At 39.5% G+C, this 21,645-nt stretch overlaps 1 protein-coding gene across 1 annotated transcript; it reads left to right on the top strand.

Moving 5' to 3' along the window:
• Window positions 1-380: 380 nt before the first annotated feature.
• On the top strand, window positions 381-20,822 carry PPP1CC (protein phosphatase 1 catalytic subunit gamma). Its single transcript, XM_077747958.1, has 8 exons — window positions 381-513; window positions 11,009-11,155; window positions 12,115-12,345; window positions 16,491-16,595; window positions 17,982-18,205; window positions 18,414-18,548; window positions 19,478-19,538; window positions 20,430-20,822. The coding sequence occupies exons 1-8, from the start codon at window positions 381-383 to the stop codon at window positions 20,498-20,500; spliced, it is 1,107 nt and encodes a 368-aa protein (XP_077604084.1). The 3' UTR covers window positions 20,501-20,822.
• The last annotated feature ends 823 nt before the right edge of the window (window positions 20,823-21,645 follow it).

Below are 21,645 nucleotides of genomic sequence, written 5' to 3'. Positions count from 1 at the left end.
GCTCGTGGGGCCAGGGCTTGCAGCCGGGCGCAGGCCGGCCGCGGTCCGGCTCGGCCCAGCCCGCAGACCCTCACGGCCCCGCTCATTCATTGCTCGGAGGTGCAGCCTTCTTCCCAGAGATTTGAAAACTCCGCTCCCCACCCCCACGCTTCCGGTCCGTACCCCCTTGCGCCCCGCAAAGGGACCGGTCTTTGGAGGAGAGAGGGCTGGGGGACCCGGTCCGACCTGCTGGACGGCATGTTCCTTACTTTCTGGTACTCGTCTTCTCGGAAGGCAATTTGATGGAGCTGTGGGTTCTGCCGGCTTCGGGGCTTCTTTCCTATCTTATTTTGTGTGTGGGGCTGGTGTCCGGTGGCCCATTTCTTAGTACTTGGTGACGAATGGTCCTATCTCCAGAGGATCTTGGAACCCATCCCCTTCTGCCCTCCCAAATACGCTTCTTAAGTTATCCTTATCTTGAAGAGGTCTCCGCGCTCTTTTCTGAACGTGCCACTGAACATGAAACCAGCGATGGTGACAGTTTCGTTATGTTTCCAGTGTGCCAGGCTCTGTATTAATGAGGCTTTGCATTCGCCTCATAATTACATTCAGAGCAATAGTCAGCGTTTCTAAAGCGCTTACTGTGTGTCGAGACATTCTTAGAGCAGTTTCATTAATTCTCCAACAACCTTGAGAGATGGGTGCTGTTCTTTTTTTTTTTTTTCCTGTTTTTCAGAAGAAACTTAGATACAAGAGAGAGTAAGTCACTTGACCAAGGTCACACATTAGTGACAGTCAGGTTTCAAACCCAGGCAGCCGGGAGTTAGAACTTGGTGCATCCAAGCCACCTTGTGTCTGAAGGGAGATGTTGGCGGTTAAGCAAAGGTTAAAAGAAAGCTTGGCTTTTGCTTGACCTGAGACTCTCGAGGTGCCTGACAGTTGATTGATACTGATGTGGGAGACAGATGAAGTTTGGATTTCAAAGAGTGTCGCTGAAGTGAATCCCCCCACCCCACCCCAGCCAGGTCTAGTAATGCTAATGTCTTTTTCTGAGGCTTTGGGAGATTTCAAATCTCTTTCTTATTTGGGCGCTGGAAATGTAAGTTTAGCCGAGTTTTAACTGCTTTTTGCCTTTATACTGTCCTCTTAAAATATTGCACCGTAAAGCTTGAAGGATGGAGTCCAGAGCAAGAACAATTTGGGTAACTCTGGTTCTAGAATTTGCAGGTCTTTTAAATTAAGTCCTTAAAATTTAGAATCCCCTGGAAACATACTAATCCGTGCTGGGTTTTTGGGTTTTTTTACTTTATACTTTCTTAAAACAAATGAAAACCCCACTGAATGTGTATAAGGATTCCTGAAATGTTGGTGGCATTTGTGAATGAAAAACTTGTCACTCATTATTTACTTGGCATTTATTGTAAGAACTATATTTTCCATGCCAGTTAATATAGTCCTTTGATTTATAAGAGGCCACAGAAACCAATTAAAACTGCAGAATGAAAGTAACTTTTTATTAAATGTTATCATTTTAAATCTTTAACTTCTGTCTGTGCAAGGTTGTATGTTTATTAGATGGGGTCTATTTCACTGAGGAAACAAAAAATTGGAATTTTTGTTGATTAGTATCATCGGAAGTTTAAAAACCATTTAAGTCTTATTAACTTAAGGTCTTTTTAAAGTCATGCTAAGAAATTTGCCTTGATAGGGGCGCCTGGGTGGCCCGGTCGGTGAGCGGCTGACTTCGGCTCAGGTCATGATCTCGTGGTTTGTGGGTTCGAGCGCCACGTCGGGCTATGTGCTAACAACTAGCTCAGAGCCTGGAGCCTGTTTTCGGAATCTGTATCTCCCTTTCTTTCTGACCGTCCCCTGCTCGCTCGCTCTCTCTCTTTCTCTCTCAAAAATAATAAAACATTTTAAAAATTCTTTTAATAAAAAAATTTACCTTGATAAACTTAGATCATCTAAAATGAAATTAATCATTTCCTAATAGTTCCTCTTTACATGTTATGCTGCACTTGAAAACCAGATTTTTTTATATTTCATTTTTCATTGAAATTAATATAAGAAAAGCATTGTATCCTAATGCCTCCGGAATGGGCTACCTGCACAATACTGTATGCTTAAATTCCCTTTTTCTCATCAGTGTTAATTTGGCAGATAAATGGTTGAAGATGATCCATTGAGGGAGGAGATTTTATATTTGTACATTTTATATACATATTCATGTTAGAAGTTGATAATACATTTTGTGATTTTTCTTTTTTGGTAATGCCCCCAAAACATTTTTCCCTACGAATTTTAATTAAGATGTAAATATACCTGAAAAGGAATGTGAGTTTTGTGATCTCTTTTGTATGTTCATATAAGGTGGAAGATTGGGGGCGCCTGGGTGGCTCAGTCAGTTAAGCATGGACTCTAGCTAGCGTTCATCTCACACTGTTCCTGAGATTGAGCCACTCAGGTCATCGGGCTCTGTGTTGGCAGTGTGGAGTCTGTTTGGGATTCTCTCTCTCTCTCTCTCTCTCTCTCTGTCCCTCCCCTGCACTCACTCCCGCTCTTGCTCTCTGTCTCTGTCTCTCTCTCTCTCTCTCTCTCAGAATAAATAAACTTAAAAAGAGAGAAAGGTCCAAGACTGTGCAAGCTTAGTTGAGAAGTGGCTTAGTAATAGTACTGAAGGCAACTCAAAGCGAGGTCTTATTTAAAGAAAACAGCATGTTGATTTAGAGTACAGCTTTGCCATTATTTTCTACTCTAAACTCTTGTTTTTCCTTAGGTGAGGAATCATTTATGTATCCCACCTTGGAAGCTTTATCCAAGCTATGCCTTGCTGATGATAAAACTTGAAACACTTTAATTTTCAGTTATTTAAATAACTGTACAGTAAAATTTGGGAGATTTAGAGAGAAAATAAGCCTGTTGTTGATTTGGTCTGATATTCCTACCATGTTAGAGAAGAGTGAGGGCAGAGTACTGCTTTGTAAGCGAGCTGGTTCAGGGAGCAGTGATGGCTAGTATTTTTCTTACACAGCAGGCAGTGAGACTTATTTCACATCCTGATGTGCAGAAAGCATCGTTTCCATGAAGATGGCCATTGTCAGACTGCAAGACCCTGTCAGGCTTTGCGTAATCATCCTACTTACTTTAGTGATTTAAATGATGACTTCTGCCCCAGCCTTCAGAAAGCGCCTACCACTTGTATCCTCTGATGTGTTAAGAGTTCATCTGAAAATAGTGTTGAGATACTCTAAAACTCCAAAATTCAGTGAGCCATGGATTTAGCTCTTTGGTGTAATATGAAATATGTTTATACACTTCTTAAAATTCTGATCAAAGAAAACAAAAGTAATCTTTTCTAATGAGACCTGCAGTTACTATTTTTTAATAGGTCATAATTTTAACAATACAGGTTTTTCTTGGAAGCAGTTATCATAGGGCATTTTGTTGATAAAGACAGTGATATCAAAGCTTGTTACTCATTCCCTAAGTTAGAAGTCTGTGTTGTGAGGCCTCTGCTCTTCCCTCTCGTCCCTTTCCACCATGTCTGCAGTAAGCCTCACCCTCTCCTGTGAGGTAGGAGAGGACAGATCTCGTGAAGACAGCACCTGAGGCTTGCACCAGTCCTAAACCACTTACGGCCGAAGTGCCGCCTTGTTTGTCAGTAGCAGGAGGCATCAGTGAAATCCTAACGAGATGGTGTGGGTCATGATGTGTTTGAGGAAATGTTAGCCACGGGAGCAAGGGCCTTCTCCCAGGCTCCTGAGATGGAGACCGTGCTGGGCCACACATTAGAAATCTGTTGTCGAAGTAGAGTTGGTTGTGAGATTGTTTTATGTCTTTGACACTGCAATCCTATAATCATCTTCCCTCGACCTGTCCTGCAAAAATATGTGCGAGTGCCAGTTTACTTGAGGTAGGTGAGGATTACTGGTCCTGAAGCAAGGCAGTGGTTGATACTGATTTTATACCAACTTGACCATTTCACTTCATTTATAAGTCAGGGCTATTAGGAGACCTTAAAGATTGAAATGTGAAGGAGACAATATTCTGATGTGAATTGCTTCAAAACTGGAAAAGTCTTATTCAGCATGAATAAGGAAAGATTTCATATTTTTGGACTTCATGGAATTCTGGGATGAAAGTTTTAGGATCAGACCCCTGTTTGCAGAGCATGTAGGAACAGATGATTTACTTAGGGATCTTGATTTACCTGAAATCTCCACAAATTCTCCTCTGCTCTAAGGTTTGCAGGCATCCCTTATCTAGAGTGGAGTGGGTGTCACTGATATTAAGACTTATGAAAATGAAAACTATTCATAAAACGTAGGGTCAGACTTCAAGTCTCATCAATGGTGTTTTATCAAAATGAGTTGTTAGACTGAAAAGATAAATGTTTTTCAGTAAACTGGGTTCAATCTAGGTGTAGAAAACTCAAGCTATTTTGAGAGCAGTAGATAGTATTTTGCAAATATATCCTGACTATTTGTCTTGAAAAAATTGGTATCACTTCTAAATGCCCAAAGTGAGTAACTAATGTAATACTGTGTGTCACCTATATGTCAATTAAAAAAAAATAAATAAATGCCCAAAGTATAATAATGGCAGCATCACCCAAAAGTGAGAAGTCTTCCTGCTGATGACTTTGCAATGAAACCAAATGATTCTTTTTTTATTAAAAAAAAAATTTTTTTTTTTTGTTAATGTTTATTTATTTTTGAGAGAGTGCAGGCAGGCGTGGGGCAGAAAGGGAGAGACAGAATCCAAAGCAGGCTCCAGGCTCTGAGCTGTCAGCACAGAGCCCAGTGCGGGGCTCGAACTCACGAACCGTGAGATCATGACCTAAGCCAAAGTCAGACGATTAACTGACTGAGCCACCCAGGTGCCCCATTAAACCAAATGATTCTTGATAACATTTTTGTCTTTTTTATTTTTTTCAGAAAAGAACTGTTATTTGTGGAAAGTTTTAGTGTTGCTAATATTCCCTGTTTGTCTTGGTTTAAAGTCTCCTTTCCTAAATCTGTCTTGTATTTAGTGAGGTTATGGATTCTGTCATTGCGGTGAATATGATGTGCAGTAGTTTTAAGATTACCACCTACTTTAATAAGATTATCTTAAAGCGGCAAAATCTGTTGGCTTATTTTTATGCCAGTTATGTCATTCATAGATTCTAAAACTTCATTGTAATTCATCTGGGGCTTTTCTTTCTGTGTATGCTGTTCCTTCAGTAAGACTTTCAACAATTAAGGGACTTCTAATTAAAGAGCAAGAAGAATACTTTTTATTATTCATAAATAATCCCAAAGTAGTCTTAAATTTCCTTGCATGGTTTTGGGTTTTTTTGGTTTTTTTGTTATTTTGGTTTTTTGTGTTTTTTTGTCTTTGCTTGTTGCCAGGCTGTCAGAAAAGTTAGTGAGAAAAAGCTGGTGTTGCAAATAACCACTGATACCATTCTTTATATTATTTCAAATTTTTGTCAGTTTGAAAAAATTTCATGGAAGTTTTTATCATATGCTCATGTTAGTGATTTGCCAAATAAATAGATTGATACGTTTTTACAGAACAGCCTTTGCTGTTAACAGCCATAATGCATTTTTCAGAATCCTCTTTTTCTAGTCAGATAAAGGGAAAAGTTTTTGCTCCACAAAGTTGTATGTTTAAGGTCTAAATTAATGTGTTAATGTATTGGTCACTTACCCACATGTTCACAATACCTAACTGATTTCCATGCAATACCTAGCGTCTTTTTTTTTTTTTTAATGTTTTTTTCATTTATTTCTGAGAGAGAGAGAGCATGAGCAGGGGAAGTTCAGAGAGAGAGGGAGACACAGAATCCGAAGCAGGCTCCAGGCTCTGAGCTAGCTGTCAGCACAGAGCCCGATGTGGGGCTCAAACCCACGAACCTTGAGCTATGACCTGAGCCGAAGTTGGACGCTTAACCGACTGAGCCACCCAGGCACCCCACCTAGCGTCTGTCTTTATGGGAAACACTCCATCTGGAAAATGAAATTCTTATTTGTTGGAATATTTTGGATTCCTTTGGCAATTGTTGAAATAATTTGATATTTACTATTTGAACTTACCCTCACTGCTACTTAGGAAGGTGACATGGGGTGGCCACTCTTGAATTTCCCACCTAGGGTCTCTCTTTGTGCACCTTTCTCCCGTTATACATAGAGTACAGTGAGGTCTTTAAACCTCAAGTTAAGTGTTGACTGATGTTTATGGAGTAGAGCTGCACTGTTTGTAATTCTCTTTGTAGCTACTAGTGATAAAATAGAGATATTTTTATTTAAAAAGGTTTTGTCTTTTTAATGATATTGAAGATACTATCAAGGTAAACTTTTAGTTTTATAATCTTCATGGAGGGACAATTCTCACTGTAGCATTTATAACAAGATGCAGTTGCCTAGTTAGTCTTACTTTTCATGTCCTCACAAGGGAAGAGAGAGAGTTGTTGTCCATCCTGTTGTCTGGGTGTCCCAGCTTCCGCCAGAGGGTCTGGCACATGCTATAGACTCTGCAACTGTTCTCTTGAATGTTTGAAACAGTTAATAAGTATTGACAGTCTTAACAGATTGCCTCATAGAGTTCTGATTTAATACTTCTCGTTTGTAAGGATGCCTTATGATTTTATATCCCCTGTTGTGGAACTGTCTTAGGGAGTAGCGACCATATATTAGGGTTTTGGTAGTTTGTCCTATAAAAACTCCTTTGGTTTGGAAGTTAAAGAAGAACAAATCCTTTGTTGGAAGGGAAGTAGTATGGTTCTTTGGGGCCTGGTGTACCCATAAGCTCTGTGACCTTGGACCAAGTCACTGAACCTCTCCCAGGCTATAACAAGTGACACAGCCTAACTTCATAGGGTTGTTGTGAGGATTAAATGACAGTGTAAAGCCCTTTATTGCAGTGCCCAACATGGTAAGTGCTTGGTAAATGTTACCTACAACCAGGAAGTAATTCTTTTTGATGGACATTGAAAATAGTGAACATCTTTTTTTTTTTTTTATAATATTTTATTTATTTTTGAGAGTGAGAGCACAAGTAGGAGTGAGGGACAGAGAGGGAATTCCAAAGCAGGCTCTGCGCTGACAGCAGCAAGCTCAACATGGGACCCCAACTGTGAGATCATGACCTGAGCTGAAGTCAACGCCCCGCCCACCACGCCACCCAGGCACCTCCCCCTCTATATGGCCATTTTAAAGAAATACCTAGTGTTTATTTGGACTGCTAAAACCCATTTTGAAATCTTTATCTTCTAATTGTTAGACAAATCACTTTCAAATTGAAATTTAAGAGTAATCCTAGATTTTCACAACTAGAAAAATACTCTGTTAAAGGCTGATAGGAAAATGACACTATTGCTTTTTAATTTAAAGCACAGACACATGTTTGTTTTTTAACTAATCAAAAGTACCTAGTCTGGTATGCATGTTTAATTCTAATACTGCAGGTCATCAGTACTTAGAGATTTATCCAGATTTCATTCATGCAACACATTTTGAGCACCTGCCACATACTGGCCGTGGGGATGTACACTGCAGAGCAAGTGGTGTGGTCTTGAGGTTCACAGACTACTGGGGGGTCCAGATGAATAGCTGGAAGCAAAACGGCAGTTACAGTACAAGGTACCAAGTGTGATGTGTGCTGAATGGTGTCCAGGTGTTGTGAGAGCATTTCAGGAAGTAATAAAGCAGGCTTATGAAGGGAGAGGAGTTAGACAGAAGAGCTCTCCAGGGCAGGTGATACCTAAGCAGCCTTGAAGGATGAACAGGTATTTGTCAATTGGTAGATGATGGTTTTGGCAAAGTTTCTTTTTTCATAATTTTATTCCTTGAGCTAATTGTAGGAAAGTCAAGAAGCCTTGAGACCGTGCTATTTTTAATGAGCACTGTTCTTCAGATATAAAATCTTGATTTGTTCTGGAAAAACTGCATTTAATCCTTATTCACATTAAGAATAATCTTTAAATTATCAACAATATTGCTTTTTACTTATCTGCACACCCCACTCACAGGACAAACAGGAAAACAGAACAAGAAAACTTATCATAAGCTATGTCTAAAGGTTGTAGTAGGAAGCCTCGAAAACCAGTAAAATTTCCATTAGATTGATTTAATCTGATGGAATTGATTTACTATGATAGCATTCTCCTATAAAAAGTATAGCCTTTGTTCCATATAGGTGTAAGGTATTATTGCATACTCTTAAAGTGGGCCATTTATTCACAAGTGTAGGGCTCTGCTGAAAAAAAAATTGAGGTTGAAAACCAGAAGCTTCTAGGAGTCTCCTCCTAGCCAAAAATAAAGTTTCCTGCTGGGCAGTCTGCCCAAGCTTCTGGCTGACTTGTGGTAGAATTGCTAATGATTGGGGTTTTCTGGGCAGTGAAGCAGGAATCCCACCGTCTTTCCATCAGGAGTGTTTCTTGAATTCTTTACTGTGTGTGTCTAGAGAGAAAATTACTGTGGTTCTGGGAAAACCATTGTTTGTTGCTCAGATGCTGTAGTATTATATGTGTGTTTAATATCTTCCCTCAAAGGTTATCGTTTCCAAGCTGTCCTCTTTGTTGCTTCTCATTTCATAATATTTTTATCGGAAGGGGAGGCTGACTGTTGTTTACTTCAGTTACATATTTTGAGGTTCAAAGTAGTGATTTGCTCAAGGCTATAGAACCAATACAGAAACTTGGGGCTGTCTCCCAGTCCACGGCTCTCTCTTAGCTTTTTCTCTTCATTGTGTCCTTTAAGAGTTTGGCCTTGCCATCATGTCTTCTTATTTACTGTCTTTCATTGGAAAAAAATAATAACCCCCTACACACAGTGCTCCAATCCTGCTCAAAATTTGTTGCTTCAGAGAGCTCAGGGTTTCAGTGCCTATTCAGGCTGAAGAATTGGTTTGCCTAGGACAGTATTTCTCAAACTTGGACATAGTTGGGTGGGTTTTTTTTAAATAATTTATTTTTGGTAGAGCATGTGTGAGGGGGGGAGAGAGAGAGACAGAGAGGGAGAGACAGAGAGAAAGAGAGAGAGAGAGAGAGAGAGACGCGGGGCTCAAGAGACCCATGAACTGTGAGATCATGACCTTGAGCCAAAGTCAGACACTCAATTGACTGAGCCACCCAGGCATCCCATTGACACAGACATTTTTAATGGAAAAAAGTTCTCAACAGACATCTGGTTTTTTACTTGTAATTTTTATCACTCTGTAACATTAGATATTTACAGAACAAAGCAGTTAAACCTACTACTTTTATTAAGCTATTAGACTGAGCAATTTTATAATTTGAATATAAAGCCTCCAAAATTGTTAAAATTTAAACTATAGCAACAATTATTTATTTATTTATGTATTTATTTTTAGATGTTTATTTTTAAGAGAGAGTAGGGGAGGGGCAGAGAGTGAGGGAAACAGGCTCCGAAGCATGCTCCAAAGCATACTCCAGCCAACAGTGGAAAGCCCGACACGGGGCTTGAACTCCTAAACCGTGAGATCATGATCTGATCGGAAGTCGGACATTTAACTGAGTGAGCCGCCCAGGCGCCCCTAAATTAGCAACAGTAATTTAATCTGATGGGTTTTGTGGTTTTGCTAAAACTAAATCACTTTATATTGGTTTTAATTGTGGAAGGGTGTAACCTGACATTCTGTATTTAGTCTGGTTCTGTGTTTTTGCTTCGCTTGTAGTTTGTAGAATGCCTGCTTAAGTCTTTTGTATTAGGACTGATTGCAAGTTGAGGATAATCAATCCCTGTGTTTAACCAGACCCTGCTGGTAAGCAGGCCACTTGATAACTGTAAAGTTAAGGTAAAATCAGTAATTCCGTGTTTTTTAATCTGTAGTTAGTGACTATCTAATCTGTTACAAGTGAAATCAAAACAGAAAATGTCATTTCCTGCCCACCTGCTGATGACTTAACTGTTCCGTAGCTGGAGTGCTCTACTTTAATAGTGAGCAGAACTCCAAGAGTGCTTGCATGTGGGCAACACCTAGTGCTGTACCATGATTTCTGTCGCCCTTTTCTTGCTTTTTTATCTGTTCAAATTACTAGGAAACCTTACTTACATCATTCATGGGGCATCCTTTGCACTGTAAGGTCATGATTGTATTCACAGATGCAGACCTGAAGATTGCACAGCAAAATATGTACAATGAGCCTAAAGTGTGTTTCAGTGAAATGCAAACAACACTTAAATATTTTCTTTCATAAGACTCTTGAGATACCTATATCATCCTCTGAAAAACACTGATGAGGACAGGCTTCTGCGCATTTCCAGTCTCACATTTTAAAACAAGGAATTCTTGGGGCACCTGGGTGGCTCAGTCAAGTGTCCGACTTTGGCTCGGGTCATGATCTCACGGTTCGTGGGTTCGAGCCCCGCATCAGGTTCTGTGCAGGCAGCTCAGAGCCTGGAGCCTATTTTGGATTCTGTGTCTCCCTCTCTGCCCCTCCCTCACTCATGGTCTGTCTCTCTTTGTTTCAAAAATAAATAAAAAACTATTAAAAAATAAAAACAAACAAGGAATTCTTAGAACCAACTCAGTAACATGACAATTTTGGAAACCTCCTGCTGTATAAATACTAATTCATGTATAAGGCTGGAGAGGAGAAGATGAGACGGGGGCAAAAAGAGATAGCCTGGTGGGCGGGCTGTAGGTGAACAAGGCCAGTTACGTGGCTTGGATGCAAAACGGAGGCTCAAGCTGTGCCACAGCGAGTCTGATTTCAGCAAGGAAGGCCTTTGCTAACGGTAGTCACACACAGTGTGGCACCTTGTTCAGGGCGCCGTAAGAAGTCTTCACTTGGTATAGAAGATGCACCTAAATAATCGATGAAATCCTGTCTCAGATTTTACAGTTATAATTAGGCATTAAAACCATGTTCTTTAGAAGTGTTAAGAAAATAAAGTCAAGGCAGGAAGCCAGTTAAACTGTGTGTTTGCCTCCTCCTCCTCCTCATTAAAACTTGTGTCTTTTCAGATAATTGTAATTTTTATGTTACATTGGATTTTGACTTCATTTGACTAACTGGGGTTTTTCTCCTCTACAGTAAGAGGGTCCAAGCCTGGTAAGAATGTCCAGCTACAGGAGAATGAAATCCGAGGACTGTGCTTAAAGTCCCGAGAGATCTTTCTCAGTCAGCCTATCCTACTAGAACTTGAAGCGCCACTCAAAATATGTGGTAGGTTTTGGCACCTGAACAGCTTTTGGTTACGCGATTGATTGACTCAAAGATAGAGAGTTGAGCTTGTATTAGCCAGCAGAATCCTTTGCTACTTATGAATAACCTGGAACTGCTTAAAATGAAATAATTTTAGCTGTAGAATAAATGCCTCTAATGGATTTAGTTTACTTAGATGTGCTTCGGATTTTCTAAAAATTATTTCACTAAAGGGATATAAACAGAAAGGAAATGAAACTAAATAGAGAGCTAAGAAAAGGTCTGAACTATATGAGTATGTAGGGATTCTATTTAAGCTTAAAGTAAGACTGGTTATGCTTAAAAATAGACCTTCCTTGATAGCATTTGTCATCTGTTTCTACATGATAGATGCAGATAATCTGTATAAAAACTAAAGTTCATCTGAGTAATGTTATATATTCTAGCATACTTGACTACACTGATAAAGCTTATTTGGATGTTTTTAAAGTAGAATGCTCTTTGACATTATCTAGCAGGGAGAAATTGAGAGCTGAATGGACTGGTGGGCACAGTGTACATGTGCCCTTGTTCACACAGCCCGGGGCTCAGTAGCAGTATGGCAGTTCTGCTGACACGGTACTTGTGGACTGAGCTGCTGGAGGTCTCATATCAATCAGCCAACCTGAAAGGAAAGCCATGTTACTTGGCAAAAAGACCTACCTGGGCATTAATAATTCTCTCCACAAAATTAATTCTTAATTACTTGAGTTTTGTGTGAGATTCTGGACATACACATACACTTAAAATTTTTAGTGAGCTCACTCGAACTGAAATATAATACAAGATTGAAAATTAGTAGTGTTAGCCATCAAATTTAATTCTGATTATTAGAGAGCAATCGCATTATGCAATGAATGTTTAAAGACTCTGTCCAAAGCTTTGTTAGTGGATTCAACAGGAAGTGTGAAGTCCTCGTGTAACAGCGTTCTTGTTTCTAGGTGATATCCATGGACAATACTATGATTTGCTTCGACTTTTTGAGTACGGTGGCTTCCCGCCAGAAAGCAACTACCTGTTTCTTGGGGACTATGTGGACAGGGGGAAGCAGTCGTTGGAAACTATCTGCCTCTTACTGGCTTACAAAATCAAATACCCCGAGAATTTTTTTCTTCTCAGAGGAAACCATGAATGTGCCAGCATCAATAGAATTTATGGATTTTATGATGAATGTAAGTACTTTCTGCCTTTAAGGAAGAGTTACTTAAACTGAGATATGTGGTCATAAACTGAACTATCACATAGTTCTGTTAGGATTTATGAGTGCTCAGATGAAATTTTATAATCTCTCATGTTTCCTATTAATTGTTTTTATCTTAGTTTTTTTTCTTTCTTAGGGTAGTAAAATAACACTGCTGCTGCAGTGTAATAATGCCCTAGATCTTTTGTGTTGTGATTATTAGATTAAGAAGTCATGTTCTCAGTGATGGCTTCTTTAAGATCATTTTTGTGAAAATTCACAGATAACTTAATTCTTAGTACACTCTGAGAACCTGTCCAAATACTTTTTTTAAAATAACTTTATTGAGGTATAATTTCATTCCATAAAAATCTGTCCTAAGTGATTTTTAGTAAATTTATAAGGTTGTACAACTATCACCATAGCCTTAGGAAAACACTAATCTGCTGTCTATAGATTTGCCTTTTCTGGATATTTCATATAAATAGTATCTTGAAATATGCAACTAATTGCTTTTTATTTTTATTTTTTTAAGTTTATTTAGTTTTGAGAGGCGGGGAGGGGAAGAGAGAGAAGGAGAGAGAGAATCCCAACCAGGCTCTGTACCACCAGCGCAAAGCCCTATGTGGGGCTCAGATTCACAAACCTTGAGATTATGACCCGAGCCAAAGCCAAGAGTTGGACGCTTAACCGAGCCACCCAGGCACCCCCAAATAATTGCTTTTTAAATTTTGTGATGTTGTATTTTTTTTCCTTCTAGCACATGTGTACCCAGGACAAATGGCAGTTACTGTCCTAAAACGTGCTGAAAGGAGAAAGCAAAATTATAAAACAAGAATTTATTTGTATAATATTTTACACATATTATAATCCGTTTGGCTTGTTTAATTGAAGGTGCACTTTGAGTTGGTAATTGACAAAAGCAAGATTTTTAAAGCCTTAAAAATTGCCAGTTTTGGTGGAGGTCTTTTTTGTTGTTACAGTGGTAAGTATAAAATGTTTTTAGAAAAGCTTTGAGCCCATGACCCCATCCTCCTTTTGGGCTCATCATTTGTGCTAGGAGAGGCTTCAGGCTGGGAGGAGAGAGGTGGCTGAGGAATTTGGGTTACTGGTGTTTTCCAGTGATGATAACAAGACCGGTAAAGAATTGTCACTGTGGCTCTCCCCTAGGCTGTGGCCATAACCTGCAATGTGTTTTTCTAGCTCAGTTGCACATAGCTCATTTGTTAGAGGCGCACTGCTAGAAAGATTACATTTCTAGACTTAGCTCTCCTACTCCGGTACCCTCTCCCACAATTGTACATTTGCCTGGTGGTCTAAGGCCCGGAGACCCAGCTGGTAAGGTGAGGTGGGGAGGGGTCACCAAAGAAAAGTCTTGTGGGTTCTGAACTGACCAGGGCAACTGAGTCTGTGGCAAAAAGGTTTGTTGTTGTTGTTGTTGTTGTTGTTTTAACTAATCTCTACACACAGCACGGGGCTTAAACTCACCACCCTAAGATCAAGAGTCCGATGTTCTACTGACTGAGCAGCCAGGTGCCCAAGAAAGATGTTTGATTTTGACAGTGGATCTGTCAGAGAAGTACTATTAAATAGTAAAGCAGTTACTACTCCTAAGGTAGTGAGATAAAAGACAGCGAGTTTTATAAATTGTGTTTTGGATATTTGTTACAGTTGCTACTTTTTAGAAAAGGTTTTTTTTAGGGGCACCTGAGTGGTTCAGTCACTTAAGCATCCCACTCTTGATTTCAGTTCAGGTCGTGATCGCAGGCTCCGCACTGGGCGTGGAGCCTGCTTAAGATTCTCTCTCCCTCTGCCCTTCCCCCCCTCATGTGTACGTGCTCACTCTCAAATAATAATTTTTTGAAAAGGTTCCTTTTATACACTGTTCAGCAAGTACGTTGATGTTTTCATTGATGAAGTTCAAATCCGGATGATCTCTTTGTTGTGACATATATCCAATCGAGAGGATACTAGCTACGTCCTTTTCAGTTTCTGTTTAATGCAGAGGACTTTAACAATTATTTTAGATGGTTGGCATCAGTGTTGATTGTTGTTTGGTCATTAAGACCCATTAACTCTGTACTCAAGCTCCCCCCAGTCCCCCATTGGGCAGGTATAACTTGCTGTCCAGTCTACTTGTGGGCATAGAGATGTCCTCGGCATAAGTGGCTTTCAGTTCATGGTTTGCAGATTTTTTAAGAAACTTAATAATGTCATTAAAATTTTATTTTAAATTATAATGAAAATTTTTATTCAAATGTAGACTTTCAGGGAACAATTTAAAACCACTACTTTAAGTGATAGGCTTATTTNCTTCAGTTTCTCCCCCCCCCAACCCCACCCCAACTAATGACTGCAGTCCTGGAAAAGCTGAGGTATCTGTTGGATGAAATGTGAATGTGTGTTATCCTTTTCTGATACCAGAATGGTCTGATCTTTAGTAATAAGAAACTGCATTAGGGGTTCTGGCTCAGAATCCCTGGATTTGGAAGCTTGAAGAGATGTTGGCAGTTATTCAGGCTAAACCTTTCTGGAGCCAGATGTTCCTAGGGGTGTGAAGTAGCTTTAGAGAGGAAACTGTAGAGAGAGCAGAAAGCGGGGCCGCAGGACTTAGTTAAGATGCTCAGAGGCAATAGGAGGAAGAAACCTCATTTTTGTTGAAGAAACCAACAAAGACAGCAAAGGAATCTACAAGACAAGCTAGAGTGTGTTGCATGAATAAAGAATCAGGGAACAGAGCAGATTTAAGAAAGGAGAGTGTTCATCGGCACTGGCAAATGCAGCACGTGGGCAAAGGAAGAATCCAAGTGAGCCATTGGATGGTCCATCCGAGATACAGTGGACAGTGGGAGCTAGAACCAAATCACTTTTATGAATGGAGGTTAAGACCAGCCCAACCTTGTTCTTCTATTACCATTACTAGAAATTGGAGGTGGTGATTGTGGACAGGTTCCCTTTCAGCCTTTTGTAGAGAGGAATTCTGTTCAGCTTTCAGAAACCTCCAGTGAAGGAAGATGAGGGATAGGGAATTAGTGACCTCCAAAGAAATACAAACAGGGTGAACTGTAGGGAGAGTTATACCCAGTCACAGAGAAACAAACTATTAGGAAGGACTTCTCCTGAAGAAGGAGAAGTCAAGTATTTGTTGAATTTACTTCCAGACTCTGCTAAATTCCTTACCCAACTTGATTTGCAGAGTGGAAGGTGTGGTTCAAGAACCTGCTGCTTGGGCCAGTCTCTAATTTTCAAAGAATGTTTAGTTTTAAGTCTGTAGATGTCCCTAGAATAAGAAAAGAAAAAAGAGACAAAGGACAGACTTGGCTTTAGGAATGAACATTGTGCTTTCATCTTTGGCTTTTCTGGTTATGGAGGGTATAGGAGACAAAGGCACCCAACAATTGGGCCATTCTCAACCCAGCTCTGACAGATTTGTGCTTCCAAGGTTTACGAGTAGGTTTTTAACTTGGAACATGATTTTCTTGTGGGAACAGTGCCTTAAAAGGCATGCTTCTGTCCAGATCACACTGTGACTGAATGAATGAAATACAGGGCTGGTGAAGGGAATATAACCATCCTATAACATCGTTTCTCTGAGGAGTGTTCTGAGCCTTTGTGGCAGTGTTAGGAACGGTTATCCTGGGTGCCTGGGGTAAATCTGTATTTCTCTATCATTGTTTGTGCCTGCTACTAAGAGTATGTAGGGCTAGGAATATCCGGTACCAGTAGGCTATTGATGATGGTGGGAGATGGGATGGGTGTTAATTCTCAGAAGCTTCCTCAGAAGGAAGATGGTAATGACACATGTGTAATCTGTTCATAATTGCCTTTAGACATAGGAGCTACCTGTGGGTTGAGATTGGACAAAACAGACTAGATTTCAAACAGAGTTGGTGCTACCAAATAATTATTGAGGGTTAATGCTAATCTTTAATCATTGCATCTGGGATTCTGATCTCAAACTTCTATGGAATTTTAAGGTTATCTAGTTTTGCTAAACCTCCTCTAGTGGGAAGTTAATAAAAGCATAGTTTTTGTTAACTTAAAAGGTAATTAGCACCTTGCTTTGGGAGAAATTGTCCTGAGAGAATGAACCTATAGAACACCAGTCTCTTTTTAACCATCCTAAAATTTTCACAGGTAAAAGAAGATATAACATTAAACTATGGAAAACTTTCACAGACTGCTTTAACTGTTTACCGATAGCAGCCATCGTGGATGAGAAGATATTCTGCTGTCATGGAGGTGTGTGGGCTGACTGTTGTTCTAAATAGATTTTGTCCCTTCTAATGGGTGTGTGTACACTTTGACATTTATGAGTTGTCATTGAGATGACTTCATCTGAACTCTCCTTTACGTATGTGTTACATCATGGGTCCAGTCTGGCACATCCAGGATCATTTGGCCAGAAATCTAAAGTGAGAAATTGATTTGTTAACAAGGAATTCTAGGCTCTAACAGGTTGACTTGAACGTAGAGCAGAAAGTATTTTTAAATATAAAATGAAGAGCGATTAATATCCTCCAGAGTACTGAAAATGTGAGTAGACTTTCCTTCGTCTGTTTTTTGATCCTCTGCTTTCAGAAATTTTTCTGACTTGGACTTTTTTTCTTTTTCTTTTTTTGGGGGGGTTTATTTATAATTTTTGAGAGTGTAAGCTGGGGAGGGGCAGAGAGAGAGAATCCCAAGCAGGCTTTGTGCTGACAGCTCAGAGCCCAAAGGATGGCTCAGTCTCATGGATCATGAGATCATGAGATCATGACCTGAGCAGAAATCAAGAGTTGGATGCTTAGCCAGCATACACAGCATACACAGGTGCCCCTGATCTGGATTTTAAAAGTGATTTTATTTTGCTCAGTGGTTGTGCTCTGTATAACATGATTAAAATAGTAATTGCAAGAAGAATTTCTTTCATCTCTAGGCAGAAATTAGATAACCATCAGAGAGCCAAAACAATATATTTTAATAAAGCCATTATTCCTGCCCTCCTATACTTTAGCTAGTTTGGGTAGAGCTGGGCATGTGTTTTCTAAATTGTTTTAATTTAATTTATTTTTTTAAAGTAAACTCTGTCCTCATGATGGGGCTCAAACTCATAAGCCTAGATCAAGAGTCTCATGCTCCACCCACTGAGCTAGCCAGGAGCCTCTGGGCATGTGATTTTAGATTCAGATGAAAGTTAGCTGCATCTGAACTGGTCTGATAGATTTGATGGTCCTTGGATAGCACACGTTCCCTGGAAAGCTACATCACACCTGAGCGTCTGTACCCTATGTACACAATCATTACTAATGGCCAGTAGTAAAATCTGGAGTATACATTGTTCATTATCATCGCCAAAGAGTTGAAGAGTAGTTGTTTATAAATCACTGCATCTTAATTTTATACCATTTAAAAATACTGTGCCCTCCAGATTGGTGCATGTAATAAATTCTAGTGCTTTTTCAGTTGAGTTTTTTTTAAGCCAAAGGTAAATAAGAAAGCATAGCCATTTAGAAAAATCCTAACCATAGATTTAATTTGAGCCTTCCAGGTTAGAGCATTGCATCTCTGAGTAAGTAAATGGAACTGGTAAAGTGCAAACATCCTTTTTAAAGTTCTATTTCCTTCCATTTTTTTCTCATTTAATAGGTTTATCACCAGATCTTCAATCTATGGAGCAGATTCGGCGAATTATGCGACCAACTGATGTACCAGATCAAGGTCTTCTTTGTGATCTTTTGTGGTCTGACCCCGATAAAGATGTCTTAGGCTGGGGTGAAAATGACAGAGGAGTGTCCTTCACATTTGGTGCAGAAGTGGTTGCAAAATTTCTCCATAAGCATGATTTGGATCTTATATGTAGAGCCCATCAGGTATTGATTTTGAATTTTACATGTACACTTAACAGCATGTGTGTGAGCACAGATTCTCCTTATTGATTTTAGTGGGTAGGTATTGCTTATTCATACAAAATGTCTCTGCAAGTGACCTAGAGGATATCAGACGCAATGAGAAACTGAAAAGTGGTTTTACTCACCTGTAGATTACACCTACTTACACTGAAAACATTTTCTCTCCAAGGTGGTTGAAGATGGATATGAATTTTTTGCAAAAAGGCAGTTGGTCACTCTGTTTTCTGCACCCAATTATTGTGGAGAGTTTGACAATGCAGGTGCCATGATGAGTGTGGACGAAACTCTAATGTGTTCTTTTCAGGTACAGGATGTTTTCAAAATTGTTTCTTATTCTTATGTCTGAATTTTACTGATTTTAAAAAGTTGCTCTGCTCTGCCTGCTGTTCATTTATGTTGAATAGACTTACTTTCCTGTAACCAGTGTTTGTCGTAACTGAGTAATAATTGGACCCCTTTGAAAGGGAAAACAATTGTTCAAGAACCTTTCCTGTGGTGTTGAATTTAACTGTTTTTGCATTATTTAAATGGGGTAAAAACAATTTCCTGTCTTCTTTACTATAAATCTAAAACCATAACATCAGCGTAATGTATGTGAGAATAGAAGTAACTGCCACGTGCCAGATGTGCCGTGAGATCACTCCCTTCTCCCACCACTCTTCTCTCGTTTCTACAAACCTGTTGATCATCCGTGACATCATTTAGCCTTCACTTGTCACAGAAGCATTTACATGTAAAGTCTGCCCGAGTCTTTTTCTCATTTGCTTGTTAGGATTAAACTTGTACAGCTTCAGGCTAGCCACAGCCCCATCATAAACACAAGTAAAGCCATCGAAGTCCAGTGGCAGTAAAATATTATTTCACCAATGAACTCGGAGCACTTGCAGTCCCCAGAGATTGTGAGACTCAAACATTGCTCTAAAGAACTTTGCCTCTGTGTGAGAAGGGATAGCCTAAAGGTACTTACAAGGTCTGACTTCAGAAAATTGTTATTTTCTCCAGAAACAAAAATAATTCGTCCATTCATTTAATGTGTTCATCATAGCATTTTTAACCAAAATGTTCACATCATGTTGGTTTATAGTAATATGTTAGTAGGGCTTTCAGCATTTCGGGGGCAGTTTTAAATGGCCAAAAATGTTTCTGAACAAAGATTTGAGTGAGATTTAAGAAATCTTAAGATTTTGGGTGGAGAATATTTCCTAAAATGCACCATCTTTTCAATCTTTGCAGATTTTAAAGCCTGCAGAGAAAAAGAAGCCAAATGCCACGAGACCTGTAACACCTCCAAGGGGTATGATCACAAAGCAAGCAAAGAAATAGATGTCATTTTGACATTGCCTAGTTGGGACTTGTAACATATAGTATATAACCTTCATTTTTAAAACTGTAATGTGTATTGGTCAGCTTGCTCAAATAGTGTGTTTGTGGGGCCCCCCCCTTCCATTTTTTGAGTTAATGAATGGCATTTGCTGGTTATAACAGCAAATGAAAGACTCTCCACTCCCAAGGAAAAATGTTTTGTTTTTTAATTGTCTCTTCCTTTTGCAAACAACTTTAATGATGGTGTTAAAACTGTACACCCCAGAACAGTTTATCCTGTCTGAGGGGTAAGTGTACAATTGATCTTTTTAAAATTAGTTCAACCCACGAATAATGTAAATGCTTGTTTTCTTTAGGATATAAAGAGAGCCCTAGGGTGCTCAGTCTGTACATGTTATTGTCATAAAATGCATACTGTTGATACAAACCACTGTGAACATATTTTTTTTAATTTTGTTTCAAAGGGATTGCTTTTTTCTCTCATTGTCTTGTCATGTACAAACTAGTTTTTATAGCTGTCAACATTAGGATTAACTCAACCTTGCCAGCATCACTGGTATGATGTATATTTAATTAAAGCACACTTTCCCCTACCGTATACTCAAAATGACGATTAAAGCCATTATTTTAAATGTTTGTGACTCTTTCCTAAAGCCAAAGTTTCTGTTGAAATGTGTACTGGCACACCCCTACGTACAAGGCAGCGTGGCTGTGTACACACACCACCTTGGGGATTCAAAAACAGGTTTTTGGTTTTGAATAGCAATTAGTAACATAGTGCTGTTTAAGCTATTAATAATTAAAGTTAATAACATTTTGTACAATTTCCATATAGTCTATTCATTAAGTAATCTTTTTACAGTTACATCAGGCCTGAACCCGTCCATTCAGAAAGCTTCAAATTATAGAAACAATACTGTTCTATACGAGTGACCGATTATGCTTTCTTTGGCCCACATTCTTTATTCTGCGGTGAAGTTGAGGCTTAGAAGTCAAAACAAAGGAACTAACTTACTATCTGCCAATTTATACAGAACTCACAGTATCTATGACTTTTTTAAACTAAGATCTGTTAAAAAGAAATCTGTTTCAACAGATGACCGTGTACAATACCATGTGGTGAAAATGAATTCAGACTTATTAAACGACGAACTTGTTAAATTCTCTCAGTGTCTATTTATCAGCACAATACACCCAGGAGAACTGTTGATGGCATATTGAATAGATTTTAATGAATAAATTGCTCTGGAAACCACACAGTTTCAATTTGGATTTGTTTTCCTTCAAAGAGTCTGTTTTGCAAAGAGGGATTATAATGTGGATGCTCATATTTGTGGAGTTCTAACCTGGATGGAACTGCGTTTCCGAAGTGGGGTGATGAGATGGAGCCCCACGGCCCTGTTGTTTGGGAGGGGCGGGGCTTGGTGTGCTGCCACGTCCCCTGCACCCATGGTTTTCTCTTGGTGTGGGCTCAGCTGAACAACTGCTTGCTTTTTCAGGCTCAACCACCAGTGTTTGCATTACCAGTACTTTACTGTCTTCTCCCTTCCCTAGTTCGTTTGGAACACGGTGTTGTGTCATGTTACATGTGTCACAAGTGTGTCAAGTGGATATTAATTTGTTAAAGTGCATTAAAAGCGGGTGAAGAGCACATCATTTGCAAAGCACTCTCTTCTGTCAAAAATCGGTTCATCTCAGGGAACTGGAGGAAGAAGCTGTTTCAGCCAGTGCCCGGCACGCGGAGGGAAGAGCACAGGGCTGCTGGGGCCCGGCCTCCTATCTCCACTAACAAGCTTTGGTCCTGAGGCATTGGCCACGTCTCATCTTCCTCCTCCTCCTCCCACCCATGCTCCTCTGTTGGTGAGGGGGGTCGAACCCCCAGAACCCTTGCACCTTTCTATTCCACATTCTACGACAAATCCAAACTTGTACTATTTTTAACTTTCTTGTCCTGTTCTTCCAGATCTCTTTAGGAAGAAAGATGAGCAATAATTGGTTATGTCCAAGGCACATTTCATGTGTTATTTTAATCTGTGCCCTGGACATTGTAAATTGTGCCACTTCTAAGGTTTCAGAAT

The sequence above is a fragment of the Crocuta crocuta genome, unplaced genomic scaffold (assembly GCF_008692635.1).
Source record: "Crocuta crocuta isolate KB4526 unplaced genomic scaffold, BGI_CrCroc_1.0 scaffold29, whole genome shotgun sequence".
Classification (NCBI taxonomy): Eukaryota; Metazoa; Chordata; class Mammalia; order Carnivora; family Hyaenidae; genus Crocuta; species Crocuta crocuta.
The sequence above is the reverse complement of the archived record's forward strand: the minus strand, read 5'-3'. Positions and strand labels throughout refer to the sequence as shown.